The sequence below is a fragment of the Nothobranchius furzeri genome, chromosome 1 (genome assembly GCF_043380555.1).
Source record: "Nothobranchius furzeri strain GRZ-AD chromosome 1, NfurGRZ-RIMD1, whole genome shotgun sequence".
NCBI classification, from domain to species: Eukaryota; Metazoa; Chordata; class Actinopteri; order Cyprinodontiformes; family Nothobranchiidae; genus Nothobranchius; species Nothobranchius furzeri.
The window spans coordinates 83272479-83291285 of record NC_091741.1 but is presented as its reverse complement, the minus strand read 5'-3'; the positions used below and the strand labels follow the sequence as shown (position 1 = coordinate 83291285).

The 18807-nt window shown below is 44.2% G+C and overlaps 1 protein-coding gene across 1 annotated transcript; it reads left to right on the top strand.

The window, feature by feature from the left end:
- Positions 1 to 273: 273 nt before the first annotated feature.
- zic3 (zic family member 3 heterotaxy 1 (odd-paired homolog, Drosophila)) lies at positions 274 to 3158 on the top strand. Its single transcript, XM_015949200.3, has 3 exons — positions 274 to 1453; positions 2216 to 2379; positions 2795 to 3158. The coding sequence occupies exons 1-3, from the start codon at positions 463 to 465 to the stop codon at positions 2975 to 2977; spliced, it is 1338 nt and encodes a 445-aa protein (XP_015804686.1). The 5' UTR covers positions 274 to 462; the 3' UTR covers positions 2978 to 3158.
- Positions 3159 to 18807: the final 15649 nt, after the last annotated feature.

Genomic DNA, 18807 nt, shown 5'->3' with positions numbered 1-18807 from the left:
TAAAATAATGCCCGCTAGAACCAATCAAATGAGACCAGTGAGAAAACCTGCCATCTTCAATCCCAGACCGTGCCAATCACTAGAACTCCAGCCAATTAACACCCTCCTAGGCGGTCACGTGTCAGAGGGGTAGCTGAGCGCTGATTGGGCGCCATAGCACTACCTCCTGAGTTCATTTATGTTCTGGGAGAGTGATTGACTTTATCAGTCCAAGGACATCATCAGCCTGGTAAGGGGGGGAAGTTTGATCCTCTTTCTCACGGATCGCAGTCCACGGGAGTTTTTTTCTCCTCCCAACTCCTTACATAGGATTTTCCCTCCTGTTTTCGGCTTGGGTTTTTTATTTTAGGAATCCCTCTCCACGCAGAGTGGTGAATCTCAGCGCAGCGCCTGCAGCCCGCGCGCTCCGCTAAACTGGATTTAAATTGTATTTTTCCCGACTCCTAAGTTTGCTTCGAGCTCATGACTATGCTTCTTGATAGCGGTCCGCAGTTTGCATCGTTAGGAGTGGGGGGGTTCGGGACGCCACGGCACCACGACATCGGGAACAGAGACCCGAGTCTGGGACTGAATCCTTTCTCTGATTCCTCCCACTCCGCCGCGTTTAAAATAAGCCCCGTGGCGCACGACATCGCTTCCAGCCAGACGTCAGCGTTCACTCCGCAAGCAAGTGGATATGCTGCTGCCCTGGGACACTCTCACGGCGGGCAGGTGGGCTCGTACGGTGGAGGAGCGTTCAACACAACACGAGACTTTCTCTTCCGAAACCGGGGCGTCGGAGAGTCCACTGCACCGAGCGCCCAGCATGGGATCTTTGCAGCCTCGACAGGGAGCCTGCACGGGCCGCCGGGGATCCCCGACAACCCCGGACATTTGTTGTTTCCTGGACTTCACGACCAGGCAGTCAGCCACACTTCATCCAGCGGACACGTAGTCAACAGCCAAATGCATCTTGGTTTACGCGGGGACATTTTCGGAAGACCCGACCCGTATCGGCCAGTAGCGAGCCCCAGGACGGACCCATACGGGGCTCAGCTCCACAACTACAACCACCCCATCAACATGAACATGGGGATGAATGTGCCGACGCACCACGGTCCTGGGGCCTTCTTTAGGTACATGAGGCAGCCAATCAAACAAGAGTTATCCTGCAAATGGATAGAGGAGAACCAGATGAACAGACCCAAAAAGACGTGCGACAGGACTTTCAGCACCATGCACGAGATGGTCACGCATGTGTCTATGGAGCACGTCGGTGGCCCCGAGCAGAGCAACCACGTCTGCTTCTGGGAGGACTGTCCGAGAGAGGGCAAGTCTTTTAAGGCCAAGTACAAACTCGTCAATCACATCCGAGTGCACACGGGAGAAAAGCCGTTCCCGTGCCCGTTCCCCGGATGTGGGAAAATATTCGCCAGGTCTGAAAATCTCAAAATCCACAAAAGAACGCACACAGGTAGGACCCACAACACTAGTAGTAGTAGTAGTAGTAGGAGTGTGTGTGTGTGTGTGTGTGTGTGTGTGTGTGTGTGTGTGTGTGTGTGTGTGTGTGTGTGTGTGTGTGTGTGTGTGTGTGTGTGTGTGTGTGTGTGTGTGTGTGTGTGTGTGTGTTGGAATCATAACTCTGATTTTGTTGTGCTCAACAAATTCGAACTTGGCTCCTTAACGTTTTCAGAAGCTTCTTATCAGTATAATAATAATAATTATTATTATTATTATTATTATTACTACTATTATTGTTGTTATTATTGTTGTTGTTGTTGTTGTGAGAAGACGGAGCTAATTTAGGCTAAGGAATAAACTAATTTGAATATCTTTGATGTGTTGTTAATCCTGGTTAATTCTTGAGGCTTTAGATACGAAAAAACTTTGGTCTGCTTATTGAGATTCTCAGCTCGCGTGTCCACGTTTTTGTGCTGCTATTGGACAGTTGAACCAGGCAGCTAATCAATGTCTAGCTGTGTTTCTAACTCGCTCAGACGTTGCATGCTGCCCTGTTGATTCATTGTTGACTAGAAGAACAGTAGCTGGAAGGAGTAGTGGCTCTGGATCCACGTCTCGCCGCAAAAACTAGGTTACGCTGTTATATAATCGTCTGCAGACCATTTACATGCCTTAGCTTGGGCTTTTCTAGTGCTCCTGCAAAGGGGGAGTTTGTTTGTTCGAGCCGTTTGGGTTATTCACCATGTGCGCGCGCGTGTGTGTTTAAATCCTGCAGGTGAGAAGCCGTTTAAGTGTGAATTTGATGGCTGCGACAGACGCTTCGCCAACAGCAGCGACAGGAAAAAGCACATGCATGTGCACACGTCAGACAAGCCATACATCTGCAAAGTGTGCGACAAGTCCTACACACACCCCAGTTCTCTCAGGAAACACATGAAGGTAATTAACGTCTTCATTACTCCTTAAACACATTAACACACGCACTCACTCACACACACTCACACACACACACTCATACCCCCTCCTCCTTATCCAGCACAGACACAACTTGAAGCATTTGTTATATCTTACAGCATTGGATTGCATAAAGTTTGCAAGTCTAAACAATTAGTTTAAATGTCGAAAGGATTTAGCTTTGATGCTGAATTTGTCTTTTTTTCATGTTTAAGGAAAATTCATTTTAAAAATCATAACGTTAATGAAGCATTTAACTTTAATTAAAAGGTTGGCCTAAAACGGGATTTAATTTCTAATTCTGATCAAACTTTATATTTAAAATACATTTTTAGGGAGATGAAGTCAACCGATGTGTGTACCACGTGTTTATTCTAATATTATTTAAATTTTATTGCAGGTACACGAGTCTCAAGGGTCTGAATCCTCCCCAGCAGCCAGTTCCGGGTACGAATCGTCCACACCGCCGGTGTTGGTCTCAGCCAGCACCGAGGACCCGACAAAAACACCGCCGTCAGCGGTGCAGAACACGTCTGGGCACAGCGAAGGACTGGCGCCCAACTTTAACGAATGGTACGTTTGAAGGCAGAGCAGCAACGCCTCTGTCACCGTGGACCGGAAGGACGAGGATAAACCAGGAGTAACTGAAATTCCTTCTCACTTTGCGCACACACACACACACACACACACACACACACACACACACACACACACACACACACACACACACACACACACACACACACACACACACACACACACACGAGACTGAAAGAACAACGGCAGATGAGAGCAAACGCCAGCAGCACGCAGGCCACGTCCGTTCTCAGGATCACGAAAACACATTTTGACTTTTATTCTGCAGTTTTGAAGGAAAATCACACAAAAAACAAGCGAACCCAAGTATAAATAAACCTAATACTTTCTGACTATAAATACATGTTTTGCTTTCTTTTTAAACTTTTAGTTCACAGATTTCCAGAAAGGTTGTTTTATTTTGAATTTTATGTATTTTCTCACATTTTTATTTAAAGATAAAAAAACATAAAATGAAAAAAGGAAGCTTATTTCACGCTGTTTTCTACGACCGGTGACGCGTTTACGCCTTGCCTCTTCAATTGATTGTTGAAAACTTCTAACAGTCTTAAGAAACGTGCCAAAGTCTTTGTCATGAACTTGAACACAAAAAAAGACAAAAAAGAGAAATAAATATTATACTCGTGAATGTATTTCCTTGTTTGATGGGGTCGAATCTGTTGTCAGCGTCCGTTTTCAGGTGGAGACATGTGGTATTAGGTTACGATTGTTACCGTTTAATATAACGTTGCCTTTTGTTGATACCGTTGTAAATACATATACATATCCATGATGCCATATTTATCAATTTGTAATTTAATTATGGGTATAAGTTCTGAAACTTAAATGATATTTATGGATTTTTTTTCTAACAAGAACTGTACAGTTTTGGTCATAATAACCATCTTAACATGGAACAAATGATAAACTCTTAAGCTCCAACATGGCGATTGTATCTTTTTTTTCCTTTTCTCTTTTTAACCAATAGGCCTACATGTGTCTTATTTGGATCAAAAATAATATCATCTATATGAATATTATGGATTTGTCTATATATAATGCAGATATTTCAGTCACTTTTGGGGGGAATTTTCTTTCTGAGACCATTGACATGTATAAAAAATCACTGACTGTGTAGAACAGGTGAGCTGAGAAGGTTCTGTTGATTTTTTTTTTTGGGGGGGGGGGGTTAATCTGAGCTTTCTTGTGGATCATACTTTTATAGAATCAGAAATAGATGTCAAATCATAGGATGAAGAAGAAGAAGGATAAAAAGATAAAATAATCCCATCAGTTTATTGCACTCCTATACAGGTTTTTAGAAGAGTGTGTGAAGTTTTTAATCTCCAACATGAGGATTTTCAGTATTTTAAATTGGGGGGGCGGGGGTAAAGCACCCAAAAAATAAGCGCCTGTATGGCAATCTTTCTAGTTCCAGCAATGTCTTTGTGCAAGTAGCCTCTGTTTAAATGTGTGCATCGGCAACAATGGAACTGTCACAAAACACAGTTATCTTCAAAATAATAATATTATTGATATAATAATAAAACAGTTTTTGTCTGTCAGCTTGCATTGTTTTAAATGTAATTCTTCTGTGAAACTAAGCGTGTTATTTGTTGTGGTGTTGCATATAGAGCCGTTTGATTACACATTTGCTTGTTTTGTGTGGATAACTTGTCAAGATTTTATGATTTTTTTTATTATTATTATTTGTGTTTAACAAAAATTTAGTGGAAGGATTCCTAGATCTATGTGGGACTGAAAGGAGAATACGTTCAGTGGCAAAAAGAGTTACAGCATTGCATTGTAACCTATTCTCGAGATTTAAATATTATGCATACACAAAATATATTGTGCTCATTATTGAGAACAATTTCAGACCACCAGCACTACTTTTAAAACAAAATGTAAAAAAAGGTACCTCTTGACAGTGATATATGAAATACGTTTATTTAAATAATTTAAGGAGTATATGTTTTATATGCTATTTTCTATACCTTAATTTAAAAGAAGTACATTTTCTTATTCCCACCACCTTTCTGCCCCCCTTATGTCCAGAGGTCAGAGGAAATTCTGATGTATAAACACAGCTAGAATGTGATGTTGTAACCCTTTCTGTGTGTGTGTGTGTGGGGGGGGGGGGGGGGGGGGGATGGGTCACACACTCCCGAGTTATTCCTGAAAAGCAAAAATGTATTACTGATGAACTGTGTCACTGTGCCACATCAAGGCAAACCACGTCACAACAGCAGGCCTATTATATGCGTTAGCCTATTTAGCTACCAGAGTCAGACGTTTCCTTGTACTTTTTAGGCTACTGTATGTTGGTTGGTTTGTTTTTAACCAACTATTTATGATGAAATGTGAACGGAAATTTTGATTGAAATTAAAAAAAATGAAAAGCGAGTTCCAGAGTGCCACGTTAATTGCTATCAGCATGTTTTTGTGCACCCTGCATGCACTGTTTGCCTGTTTACAAGAATCACTTGAACTTGACACTGATTAGTCGCCATCTTGACTGTGTGTTTTCAATGTGTGTGTGTGTGTGTGGGGGGGGGGGGGGTGCAGTGTGTGCGCATGAGCTTGGAGCGGGAATGTTTAGGAGGCACGTTGGAGAATCGCTTCAGTGATGGACAGCACGTTTTATCATTTCATTTGGAAGTAATATTAATAATTGTATTAGAATAAAGTTTTGAGGCTGCAGACCGGAAGAAGGGGAGCTGGGGGCATGCGTGACCGTGAAAGTGGAAGTGGGGGAGCGCTGCCACAGCCATTTACAAGGCACCGCTACATAAAGGGGGTTACCGCACATCAGTGCTGTAATGAGCATTTAAATGGTGGGAAGAGGGAAAAAAGGTCTAGATTAAGCGCAAGAATTACGAAAAACATAAAATAATAATAAACAGAAGAAAAGAAAATTTGCTGTTTACTCCACTTTATCGGAATGAAAAACATGCGGTCATTAGGACTTTACTGGTAATTTTCACTAATATCCTTTAAGCGGGAACAGATTTACTCCAATTTTTGTTGCTGTTTGATTCTTTTGCGCAAGCGCTTCCCTCGCTCTCCGTTTGATTTCATGTCTTTTCACCTCCCTCCTCCTCCTCCTCTTGCCTCCCCTCCTCGCCCACCCTGTCTCCCTCCCCCCTCCCTTCTCGGCTTGTCTAGTCGCACATTTCAAGTTCCTCCTCTCAGACAACAGTGACGTCAAATAACCGGGACCCGCTTTTCCTCCCCGAAAGCTCACATGGAAGCTGCGCCTTTACGTGTTTTTAGGGGGTAGCCACTGAGTTGTACAACAGCAGCAGGTGATCAGAACAGGGAAGGAAGACAGAAATAAAATAAAAAGATTTAATTAAAAACTTTACATTTTTTAATGTTCAAGTCAGTTAAGTTAAGAGGTACGTCAACGTGTTAGGAATATAAATCGTTTCCAGATTAAAACCAGAGAAGGCGTTTGAGTCGAGAAAGAAAAATAAACAAAGCTTCTATCTGAGATGTTTTCTCAATGGGGATAAAACGTCGGCGATCACGTGCGTCAAAATTATCACAACCGACAGCAGCAGCCTGATTTATGATTTATGCTCATTCATGAGGAGTTACGGACTGGTGTGTTCAGCTGCAGCGCGCGGGCACGGAGGATCGGCAGCGCGCGGCTCTCTCTCTCTCTCTCTCTCTCTCTCTCTCTCTCTCTCTCTCTCTCTCTCTCTCTCTCTCTCTCTCTCTCTCTCTCTCTCTCTCTCTCTCTCTCTCTCTCTCTCTCTCTCTCTCTCTCTCTCTCTCTCTCTCTCTCGTCCGTAAAGATGAGAGAGCGAGCGGAGGGAACCAGAGGGGGAGAAACATGGAGGACTTTGAGATGATGGAACTGAGATACTTTCCTGCACGCGCCTTCCGCTCAAGTTTAATACGGGATTGATTGGACAGCCGCAGCCCGTTACCTTCCCTTGTCTTCAGAGTCTCTGCTTGCTAAGCGGGAGCTCTAAGAGGATAAAGTCACACAAGCAAGTTTCCAGCCTTTTGTCACGCAACGGAAGAGGCGATCTGACTAAATTCATTGGCTAATTTTAACAGGTTAAGCTGTCACTTGGACTCACTCTTGTCTTTAAAGTCCTAATCTAAGTAAAAAAATAATAAAATTAAAAACGCAGTCTGTGTGGCAACGCTACGGACGCAGCACTGTTTACATCTTTGGCTTTTATCCGGCAGGACTTATGAGCTTTGTAGTTAGTGAGGCTCTAACGCACGTTAGTTATTTTGGCCTCTGATCTGAACCTGCGGGGGTGTTTAGTACAGGAGACAGGCACATCTGCACATGACCAGATGGCTCCATGTACCGTCACCACAACTCAGGATCATTCAGACAACAACTGCAGGTGAAACACCTATAAACAGTGGCAATAAATGAGGTAGATTGTGACATCTTAAAGAAACATACCACTTTACAATCATACATCTCCAACACCGGAGCCTCCCGTTTAGCGCGGAAGTTGATGAACTTGCCAATTATCAGTGCTTGTTTCACCTCCAGGTGGTGAATATGTAATCGGAGCACCTCAATCCACTGTGCGCTGGTGATGCATAACGCGCGTGCGTGACACCATGCATTTGTGTCCAAGGGGCATGATGCATGCAAAGAGCCTGCAGGTATCTGACAGTGGCTCACTGACCAAATAAAAATAGCGCCCCAATAAATAAAAGTCACTATTATGTAGAATTATTTCAACCAATCATTTACTTTCCCCATCTCCTTAATCCCGTTAAGCCGCGCGCTGAAAGACAATCTATTAGGATGCCCAACAAGAGGCGGCGGCAATTCCCCAACATCTGGCGGGGTGTCAGAGACTTGATGAATTCCTTATCAGAGCGCGCGCAGGAATCACCGCTAATAGGTCCCCGGAGTGCGTGCTCTGGCAAACGCTCATTCAGCAAAGCAGATGTTCAGCAATTGTGCTTTGCGTATGTCTTTTCACAAATATATTTTCAGCACTTTTCATGGGTGGCGAGCGCGTAAATGAGCAATTGTCATCCTTTTAATGAACCTGCCCCGAACGTAGCGGCGACGACGCTTCCAGTCTCCACGAGGAGCGAGTTTTATGAATCAGTGAGCGGCGCATCACTGAGGAATAAGTAACGGTGACGTTTTAAAGTCCTGAGACAATACCCCGTCTCTCACTGCCAGCATTTCAAATCGCTAATTAAAGCGTTTACATCTGAGCATTTGGCCGTTTGGCGTGTCCTACAAAGTCAACAAAGCTACATTTGTTTCAGCCTGCATGAATAGAGTAATTCAGCTACTAACTTTTCACCTGAGAGCCCCGGGCCAGCCTCACAGGACGGGCTCTCCCCCCTGGGGGAGGAGAGAAGGGAGAGGGGAGGACCGCAGCACTCACATATTCATTATTCTTTCAAAATAAAAAGCACAATGCTCGTTAATGCATCCTTCTGTAAAGAAAGTGAATTAGAATTGAAGAGCGCCTTTCCATTATTTAAAGAGTTTATTCATCGCTTCCTGCGGTGATTTTAGAGCGCCTGCGCAGTGCGCACTTTAACATGAGATAGATAGATAGATAGATAGATAGATAGATAGATAGATAGATAGATAGATAGATAGATAGATAGATAGATAGATAGATAGATAGATAGATAGATAGATAGATGATAGATAGATGATAGATAGATAGATAGATAGATAGATAGATAGATAGATAGATAGATAGATAGATAGATAGATAGATAGATAGATAGATGATAGATAGATAGATAGATAGATAGATAGATAGATAGATAGATAGATAGATAGATAGATAGATAGATAGATAGATAGATAGATAGATACTGTCGCACCCTGTCCTGTCACCCCGTTTGGTTCAGCCTGTGTCCCTGTTGATTGCTCCCACCTGCCTCTTGTTTCCCAGTCACCCAAGCACCCAGCCCTCCTCCAGTTCTTTGTCTCTTGTTGCCTCATTGTTTCAGTGTCCTGTGTTGTGTTCATTAAAGTTCATGTTTAACGTTCTACCTGTCTGCCTGTCTTCCTCCCCGCGTGTGGATCCTCGCCTCACCTTCGCTCACCTCGCCCACACGCCGTGACAGAATGAGGCAACCCATTAAAGGATCCAGCGGGGAGGTTCTGCCATGGGAGTACCTGCTCCGGTGGCTTACCCTGACCCACCAGCCGGCTTCTCCGTCTCCAGCCCCAGCTCCGCCTCGCCACCGCCGATGTCCCCGACCGTCAGCCTCGGCGATCCTCGCCGCCCTTCCGGAACCGGATGGGAGATTGGATGGGGAGACGCTCCCGGATCGCTCCGGCTACGAGGGCACGAGGCTGGCTGTCTGTTCCCCGGGAGTCGGTCCACGGCGTGGGGAAAGACGCCGGACTCCACCTCATTCCGGTGTCTCGGGACGGAGCTGTGAGCTTGCACCTGCCCCTGCCCCTGCCCGGCGCGGCAGTTTGGGCACGCCCCCGGCCAGACCACTGGCCCGGTCTCCTGCCGAACCGGCGCCTCCGTCGTCTGCAGGGGGAGGAGCAGCAGCCCAGCTGATAGAGCTCCAGGCGGAGCTCGGCCGGTTCCGCCAGCTCATCAGCTTCCAGGAATCCCGCCTGGACGCTCTATCCTCCTCGTCTCAGGGCCAGAGGGGCGAGCCCGGGGTTCACCCAGCGGAGCTCGCCGGTCTCCGGACTGAGCTGGCCCAGCTCCATTGGATGCTCAGCCTCAAGGAGTCGCAGCTGGACGGTCTGTTCACCCTGCTCTCAAGGCTTCCAGCACCACCTTTTCTGCCACAGCCTGCTCCAGCGGTGGCACTGGTGGACGCACCGCATCCAGTTCCAGCGGTGGTCCCGGGGTGGTCCAACCTGTCCAGGCCGCCCCTCCCGCAGCAGCTCTGCCTCCGGCCCAGAAGCTGACGGTACCGATCCGGAAGCAGGCAGTCCCGACCCAGAAGCAGATGGTTCTGGTCCAGAAGCAGATGGTTCCGGTTCCGGTTCCGGCCCAGAAGCAGACGGTTCTGGCCCCGAAGCAGATGGTTCCAGCCCAGAAGCAGACGGTTCTGGCCCCGAAGCAGATGGCTCCGGTTCTGGCCCCGAGCAGATGGTTCCGGTTCCGGCCCAGAAGCAGATGGTTCCGGTTCTGAAGCAGATGGTTCCGGTTCTGGCTCAGAAGCAGATGGTTCCGGTTCTGGACCAGAAGTCGACGGTCCAGGGGTCAACGGTCCAGAGATCGACGGTTCGGAAGTCGATGGACCAGAAGTTGACGCCTCCAGACCAGGAATCAACGCCCCTGGACCAGAAGTCGATGCCCCCGGGCCAGAAGTCGACGCCCCCTCTGAAGCCGTCTTGTCTGAAGTCGACGTCTCGTCTGAAGTCGACGTCTCATCTGAAGTCGCCTCATCTGAAGTCGCTCTTTCCAGTCCAGAGGTCGACGCTCTCTCCTGTCCAGAGGTCGACGCTCTCTCCAGTCCAGAGGTCGACGCTCTCTCCTGTCCAGAGGTCGACGCTCTCTCCTGTCCAGAGGTCGACGCTCTCTCCAGTCCAGAGGTCGACACTCTCTCCTGTCCAGAGGTCGACGCTCTCTCCTGTCCAGAGGTTGACGCTCTCTCCTGTCCAGAGGTCGACGTCCCCTCTAGTCCGACGTCACCACCATCTCCAGTCCCGTGGTCGACGCCGTCTCCAGTTCCAGCGGTGGTTCCGGAGGTCGTACCGTATCCGGTCCAGCCCTTCTACGAGTCTCTGGTCCAGCCCGTCCAAGGGGCTATGTCCCCGGTCCAGCCTGCAGAGACTATGTCCCCGGCCCAGCCTGCAGAGCTCCTCTGCCTTAGACGCCGGCCCCCAAGAGCATGTCGTCGCCTCCTCCTCTGCCCCAGACGCAGGCCCCTAAGAGCCCGTCTTTGTCGTTGCCTCCTCTGCCTCGGGTGCAGGCCCCCGGACTCTGCTGGTCCCTGCCTCCTATTCATCGGGCCCTCGGTCCCTCTCGGCCCTCTATCCAGGTCCCCCTCCTCCGGCCCTGTTCTGTGTTCCTGTGGGCGTCTGGAAGCCGCCCTTTAAGGGGGGGGGGGGGGTTGTACTGTCACCCCCTGTCATGTCACCCCGTTTGGTTCAGCCTGTGTCCCTGTTGATTGCTCCCACCTGCCTCTTGTTTCCCAATCACCCAAGCACCCAGCCCTCCTCCAGTTCTTTGTCTCTTGTTGCCTCATTGTTTCAGTGTCCTGCGTGTTGTTCATTAAAGTTCATGTTAAACGTTTTACCTGTCTGCCTGTCTTCCTCCCCACGTGTGGATCCTCGCCTCACCTTCGCTCACCTCGCCCACACGCCGTGACAGATCGATAGATCGATAGATAGATAGATAGATAGATAGATAGATAGATAGATAGATAGATAGATGATAGATAGATAGATAGATAGATAGATAGATAGATAGATAGATGATAGATGATAGATAGAGATAGATAGATAGATAGATAGATAGATAGATAGATAGATAGATGATAGATAGATAGATAGATAGATGATAGATAGATAGATAGATAGATAGATAGATGATAGATAGATAGATAGATAGATAGATAGATAGATAGATAGATAGATAGATAGATGATAGATAGATAGATAGATAGATAGATAGATAGATAGATGATAGATAGATAGATAGATAGATAGATAGATAGATAGATAGATAGATAGATAGATAGATAGATAGATAGATAGATAGATAGATAGATAGATAGATAGATGGATGGATCATTTGAAACTGTGTCCTAAAAATGCCAGTTAACCCAGAAACAACCCAAAGGTAAGCTGTGGTTACATAATGTTTGGGATCTTTAATCCGTGCATGAGGCAGCACCGGTTCTGTCACAGCACGTGCGTTCATCACACAGACAGTGGAAGAAACAATACCTTTCCTCGCTGAGGTATTTATATTATTCTGTTTTCTTTTTTCATTCAAGATGGTGAGGATTGACCTGTTTTTACTTGTCTGTTTATGCTGTTCTCTGTGACAGTGACATGATGCAAATTTTTGTAACATGTCACAGCTGGGAAAAAGAAAGACACCTGTCACACCTTAGAGATAGGGTTTATATCAAATGTATTTATTTATTTACTATTTGAATACATTTGTTTTCATTCATGAGACTTGTTAACCAAGATCAATTGATAGTCCCCCCCCCCCCCCCACACACACACACACACATACCAAAAATGTCAATAAATAAAATGAAACTTAACTAAAGCCCATTTGAATCTTAGTTTAAATGAATGTCTCCCAAAGTTGGTCCACATATCATGGAAAGTGCTTGTGTATTTCCAGTAGCAGATATGGGTCACGTGTCTCTTTCAGGATTGCTTTATAAATAGGAAATTGAGAAGTAAGTGAAAATCTGGAAATAACAGACCTGTTTAGTCTCTGAATATGCGTTTATTTGTTTGTTTGTTAAATGTTCTCTAGGGTAGTTTTACAACCTTCCAAAGTATAAATTCTACCCAAAGTTTCTAAAAAGTGTCCAATTGACAATATTGATCCATTAGTTCCCAATTTAAGAATCCACATTTTTATTTGACTTTAACCCAAAAATTTATAAACAAATTATTCATTAAAAGAAATAAAGCTAAACTTTAGCAGAGTATTGCTATAAGAAAAGGATAAATCACTACACATAAGGGCAAACAGAAGGAACAGTCTGAGTTTTCATATGTAATGCTGTGGCCCTTGTTGTGCATTTATGGGACCCTGATCAGAGGTGATCTGGTTGTAATACGATGTGTTTGGGTAAATGGACCCAACAGACCAGGTTTTTGTGTGGGAGGCAGCAACTCTGGTGCAAAAGCAGAGTGACATTCAACAGCTGTGCTATGCAGGTTTTCAACAGCCATAATAAAAAGTGTTAGACATAGCACCAGTTATTTTCTTCCCACTTTTTCCACTAATATAACCTTTCCCACAATGCCTTTTGGCCAAACACTACACCACTGGCTCAGATTTTCACAGTATTAGACAAACTGTTATGTTTGTTTTTTGATTGAAGTTTTTCTACACCAACACATCTGAGTCAAATACGTTATTTTCTTCCCTATAAATCTTGACAATCAGCGACATCAGGATTGGAACCAATAGGTGAGACCTCGTAGCTCGAACTTTCTACCATTCCCATAAAAGTCCCCATCGGACAATAAAAGGCATGTGGGGTTTTGAAGAAAATAAAGGAGGTGGTGCAGGAGGAGAGAAAGGAGCCAGGTAGGAGGGCTATGGTGAAGGAGGGGGTATGGGACAGCCAGGTGCTGGTGGAAATTGGCAGGCGATTGCCAAAGCGACCTCATGCCAGGATAATGCATGGGGCCATAGGTGTCCCCCGAGCCAATCCCAACTCTCATGCTGATATCTTTTCAACGCCTGTGGGACAATCTCTACAATAATTGCTTTTCCTCTTTCAATTCTGCTCTGAGGGCCTTTAACAAAAGGGAAGAGACTTTGTTTCACACATACATTCCCAAAAGTCTTCTCTGGTTTATAGCTGGGGCCATTTTTAGTCGCCATAAACTTTCAATGCACTACAATTTTATCTGAGCATTTTATGTAAAAACACCAGGAGCTGTGGTTTGGGATTTCAGTTTTAACTCACACCACAAAGGCCCGGAATGACAGAGTGTGCCTGGTCGTGTGACTGGCAGAACTCTCCTTTAATATCTTGCAGATTTCTTCTCCCTCTGGAGGCCTTTGGAGGCTGCAAATCATCTGTTGTTTGTTCAAATGTAACATGGCCAAATATTTTCATTAGCATCTCAGGGACACCTTATCCATCCTCAGCTGTGATGGACAGGGGAGGTGGGGGAGGAAGGGGTGAGGGTGCAGCTCACAGTCTGCCAGGTGAAACTCGAATCTTCTCTACACAGTTGAACCCCTAATAAGTCCTTGGAAAACCTGCCTGGTTATAATGAGACTTTTGAAGCAATAAAAACATTTTTTTCTGAGCTTTTCCAGATCAACTTATATTTTGTAAATATATTAGTATTTATTATTTTCCCATTATTATTATTATTATTATTATTATTATTATTATTATTATTATTATTATTATTATTATTATTATTATTATTTTGTTTGTTTGTTAGTTTTGAAGTTTTTTCCTTCTGTTTTTTCTGCAGTTCTTTTGCGATGTTGCCCAACAAAAAAAAAAAAGATTGATAAAAACTTTTTTTGCGCGTTTTTTAATTTATTAATTTTTTAAATTGACGACGCACATTTCTTGGCCTTTGAAGTGACGAAACTAAGAAATCAACGAAGACAAGGTAATAATTCGGTGAGTACCGGTCCAAATGTGAGAGCCAAAGCTTTTTTTAAACCCGCAACTAAAAGCATTCCCGTTACGCGTTGGTAAAGCGTGGCTCTTTAAGGGGTTGCAAACGATTTTGCATTCAGGAGCGTTCTTCTCTGTTTATTTATTTTTAGTTTGTTTTTTGTGTTTTGTTTGTTTTTTCTTAACGAATCGATTGAACGCAACGCGTTAACTCCCGTCTGCAAACGAGAGCAAAATAAAGACAACGAACTTTGGATGGATGTTCCTCTAGATAAAGCAAAAGGCTGCTGGGTGTGCGTAACTGAAGCTGCAGATCGGCGTTCAGGTTCATGCTGTGAAACATCATCAGTTTGTTTCCATTCCAGTCGAGTATAAATAATGTATAACCTCTCCTGTCTGTCACACACTTAATATTCACTCGGCCATGCATTAAAATGCTGCTGGTCCCCAAAAAAGTGATATTATAAGAGCTGGGAGCTGACCCAAACGTGCAGAGCTCCCAAACTTAGAGGGATTAAAAACCTAGTGATTAATAAACAGAACAGAGCCATACGAAGAAGAGAAACTTAAAATGAGCATAAATGTGAAGTTTAAAACACTTTTGGGCTGATTCTTAAATCCAAGATTTTTACTTTTAACTTCAGAAGAAGAAAAAAAATATAAATGTCCCCTCAATGTTTTTTTTTTCCAGAAATTGGCAACAGTGTGCCCATCCAGTACCTAGTTCAATTTACCTTGTCTTGGGAATGATTTTTCTGTATTACCTAAACAAGGTGAAATCTGGGGCATGCAGACTCTCTGCTGCTTGTCGGAATCAGTGGAGTGTGAAATTGCAACACCAGACTGCAGGGATAATAGCTCAGAAGGGGGCTAATGTCCCAGCTACATTCACAGAACACTTTTACAATGACTGAATTAAAGAGAAAAAATAAAGATTTATGTTATAGTCAGGTTTTTCACCCCCTACTTTATTTTCTGACTTCATCTACTGTGTGTGTGTGTGTGTGTGTGTGTGTGTGTGTGTGTGTGTGTGTGTGTGTGTGTGTGTGTGTGTGTGTGTGTGTGTGTGTGTGTGTGTGTGTGTGTGTGTGTGTGTGTGTGTGTGTGTGTGTGTTCTGTTTTTATTTTAAGAAGTGTGATTGGATTGAAAAATGTAAAATAATAATAATAACATACACTGTAAAAAAATAAAGTGTTGAATTAACTTAACCAAGCTATGCCATGTGGTTCTACCTATGTGTAAAGAGTAATATACATTTGTATGAGTTGTTGAAAGTATCTAACTTTTTACATTCAAGCATCTTGGTTTAATGGAACCATTCAAGTCAACATTTCATTTCTTATAGTGTATGCTGTGTGGGTTTCCTGGTTCTTATTTGGGCCTTTTGGACCCTCCTCTTCCTTCATTAGAGGCCCAGTAGGAAAATATTATTTCTGAGTTACTTTTTTTTTCTTTACCATCTCTCCCGAGACATCACGTGACCACAGACAGACCTCTTCACTCTGAATTTGTCCAGACACACACTTGTTCTCCAAACACACACACACACACACACACACACACACACACACACACACACACACACACACACACACACACACACACACACACACACACACACACACACACACACACACACACACATACACACACGAATAATGTGTGGATTACTGAAGACATGGTTCTGTTCTGTGAGACATGTCCCCAGCAGGGTCTGATTTGTCGAGCTTTACTGTACCCAAATTTGGTTTGTAATGCTTCTGCTTTTCCAAATAGCCCAACAAATCCCCACTAGTCACCATTTAACACTCCTATTGGTGCTAAACCTAATCTTTCCTATGACCGGGGTCACCATTCTGGTGGTCTTATACCAACTCCTGTCAGTACAGATTAGTGTATCTACATTCAAAAAGCAAGACAGTTATAGATCTTTCATGAACAAGGCAGGTTTAAACCATGTCAACAAGTGATAAAAATAAAGGCATCTAAGATGCAAGAGTCAACGAGAGGATTTGTTGGAACAAAAGGTGAAGAAGAGCAGAAATAAATCGACACAAATGTGATTAGCCGTTGTCACCACTTTGACTTTGCACAAAAAGCCAAAGTAATGCGTCTTTTTAGGCTGTTGTCCAGGTCACGTCAGACTGCGCACAATAATCCAGGCTTGTTCTGAGACTTAGAACCTCGTGAAATCTACCTAAATAAGCGTGTTTACATGTTATCCAAAGCCCATAAACTAAACCCAACCCTCTTCATTAGGAAGATATAGTGTTTGTAGATTTGTTTTGATGTGGTCGGAGAGCAGACGGACCATTGGCTAAGCATTGCAAAAAGCAGACAGACAGACAGTCCAAGCGGTTTAGCCTTGTTTAAAATTATTAATCCACTCCTAATTCCAGCTGGCCTCCTGACAGCATACAACCCTATCAAAAAAAAATCTGCGCCTCCATTGTGAGACATGGCAGAAGGGGACTGGGCGGATTTTTTCTGCTCCAATCAGTTTTTAGAGGTTGGGTGATTAAAGAAAGAACCCCCCACCCCCCACCCCACCCCAACCCCCCACCCACCCCCCTTCTCTTCTTCACGCAGCGGGAGAATAACGGAATCATTAATTCCCCATTAATTTCCGGAAAAAAAGGAAATGTCGACTTGATGTGGGGCTACGGATGAGAAGACAGGAATGACAGGAGTGACAAGTGACTTTTGTTCACTAATAAAGTGATACCATGCCAGTTTATTTATAAAGCACTTTCAACACAGCATCACAACTGACCAAAGTGCTGAACACCAGCAAACACACAGACAAAAACTAAGAAAACACACACAGGTTAAAACAATTAGGTCAAATAAACCCACCGATGGGTTATGGTGTTTATAACAAAGACACAAGTGTGAAAATGAAAAAGACATTCTCCTAGAAAATAGAAAGGAAAAAAGGCTGTTTAAAAGAGCGATGAACGTGGTTAAAGTTGACATTCCTAAACTGCACATGCTTGAGGGGTAAAACTATGTATCGTGTCACGGATTCAGTCTAAAAGTCATTAAAGACGGTCTGTTGCTGTTGCATTTACCAAAAGCAACCTTTGATTCCAACTTTTTCCACAAGTTTTTTCAGGCTTTTGTTGCCAGATTATTAGGTACATGGTTTGATTTGTATAAAAATATAATTGTTGACCTGTAAATGAATCCTTATTAAAATCAATTGTATTTTTTAAGAATTCAGTAAAGTTCATGAAGGAAAATTAAATATTTTTGCGCATACCTTGCATTCAGATCAAATTTAAAAAGTGACTTTTTATTCATCATGCTGTTTCTATGTATGACAACAGGACAAATCACTATCATCCACCATGTCCCAGGCTACGAACTTCACACAACACAGGACGATGGGCAGAGGAGTGTGTCGAGGGTGTGGTGCTGGGATGGTGGGGGTCGGATCTCGTAGGGGACAAAGATGCGGTTCTGCTCCATCTCCCCCAATGTAAACATCATACCACACGCTCACCGGCTACCAGCACGAGGATGGGTTTTGATTAGGAAGCACGACCAACACCCACCCAAGCGTGGGCCCCTATCATCACCATACTGTCACACACACATAAACATTCACTTATATAGCCTTACACACACATACACACACACGTGGAGAAGCATTCTCGGAGCCATTATGGCTGTCTCTGCTAGAGTGACAGCCCTTCATATCTGTCTGTCTTCAAGCCAAGTGGTTATCATTCATGCACCCGACCATTAGCAAATGTCACAAACACACACACTTACTCATACGCACACACATGCAACCACACAAACGTTTTTACAGGAAATGAGGTCCAATTAGACGTAATAAGTGGCAGATAAGTAAAATGCATTTAAAAAAAATTCAGTGCTTTAATTTATTTGAATTGATTTTTTTTTTTTGCTAATTTCTCGTCACCCCCCTCCTCCACCTCCTCCTTTTCTCTTTCTTCCTCCATCTCTCACAGTGACTTGTGAGCGCTCTGAGATTGACAGAACAAAAGAGATTGTTGTGGAGATACTAATTATTTAATGAATTCTTTATTTATTTTAAAAGTTCCCTGGGTGGCAATGTGCCCAGATGGTTACAGTAGATGGAAAATTACAGAGTGGGAGACAGTGAGTGACACATGAACAGAGGCAGAGGGGGCAAGGGGTGGGCCGTGCCATCCAAACATGCCCATGCCCTTAAAGCCATAGCAGCATCCGCCCCATCCTGCCAACCCCCCCTCTCTCAACAATCCCCTTACCCCCCTCCCTTCATCCACCCTTCATGCACCTCTCTCTCTCTACCTCCATTTGCCACCTTCCACTCCTACAAAATCTTTCCTGCTTATTTGATTCAGCTTCTGTGTTCAAAGTTCAATTTACCAAGAAACTGAAACTTAAAACGATGACAAATAGCCACAGATTTCCCCCAGCGACGACGCAAACAAGTAAATAAATTTGTTTCCGAGCCTTTGTCAAACGATGCATCCTCTCCCCTGAAAAACCGATAAGTAGGGCATGGGGAGAGTAGGCCACTAAAGACCAGATCA

Excerpts from the sequence above, each read along its gene's own strand:
- zic3 (XM_015949200.3), top strand. The coding sequence starts at position 463 with ATGACTATGCTTCTTGATAGCGGTCCGCAGTTTGCATCGTTAGGAGTG. Across the intron at positions 1,454-2,215 it reads CCACAAAAGAACGCACACAG|GTGAGAAGCCGTTTAAGTGT; the intron begins GTAGGACCCACA and ends TAAATCCTGCAG. Across the intron at positions 2,380-2,794 it reads CTCTCAGGAAACACATGAAG|GTACACGAGTCTCAAGGGTC; the intron begins GTAATTAACGTC and ends ATTTTATTGCAG.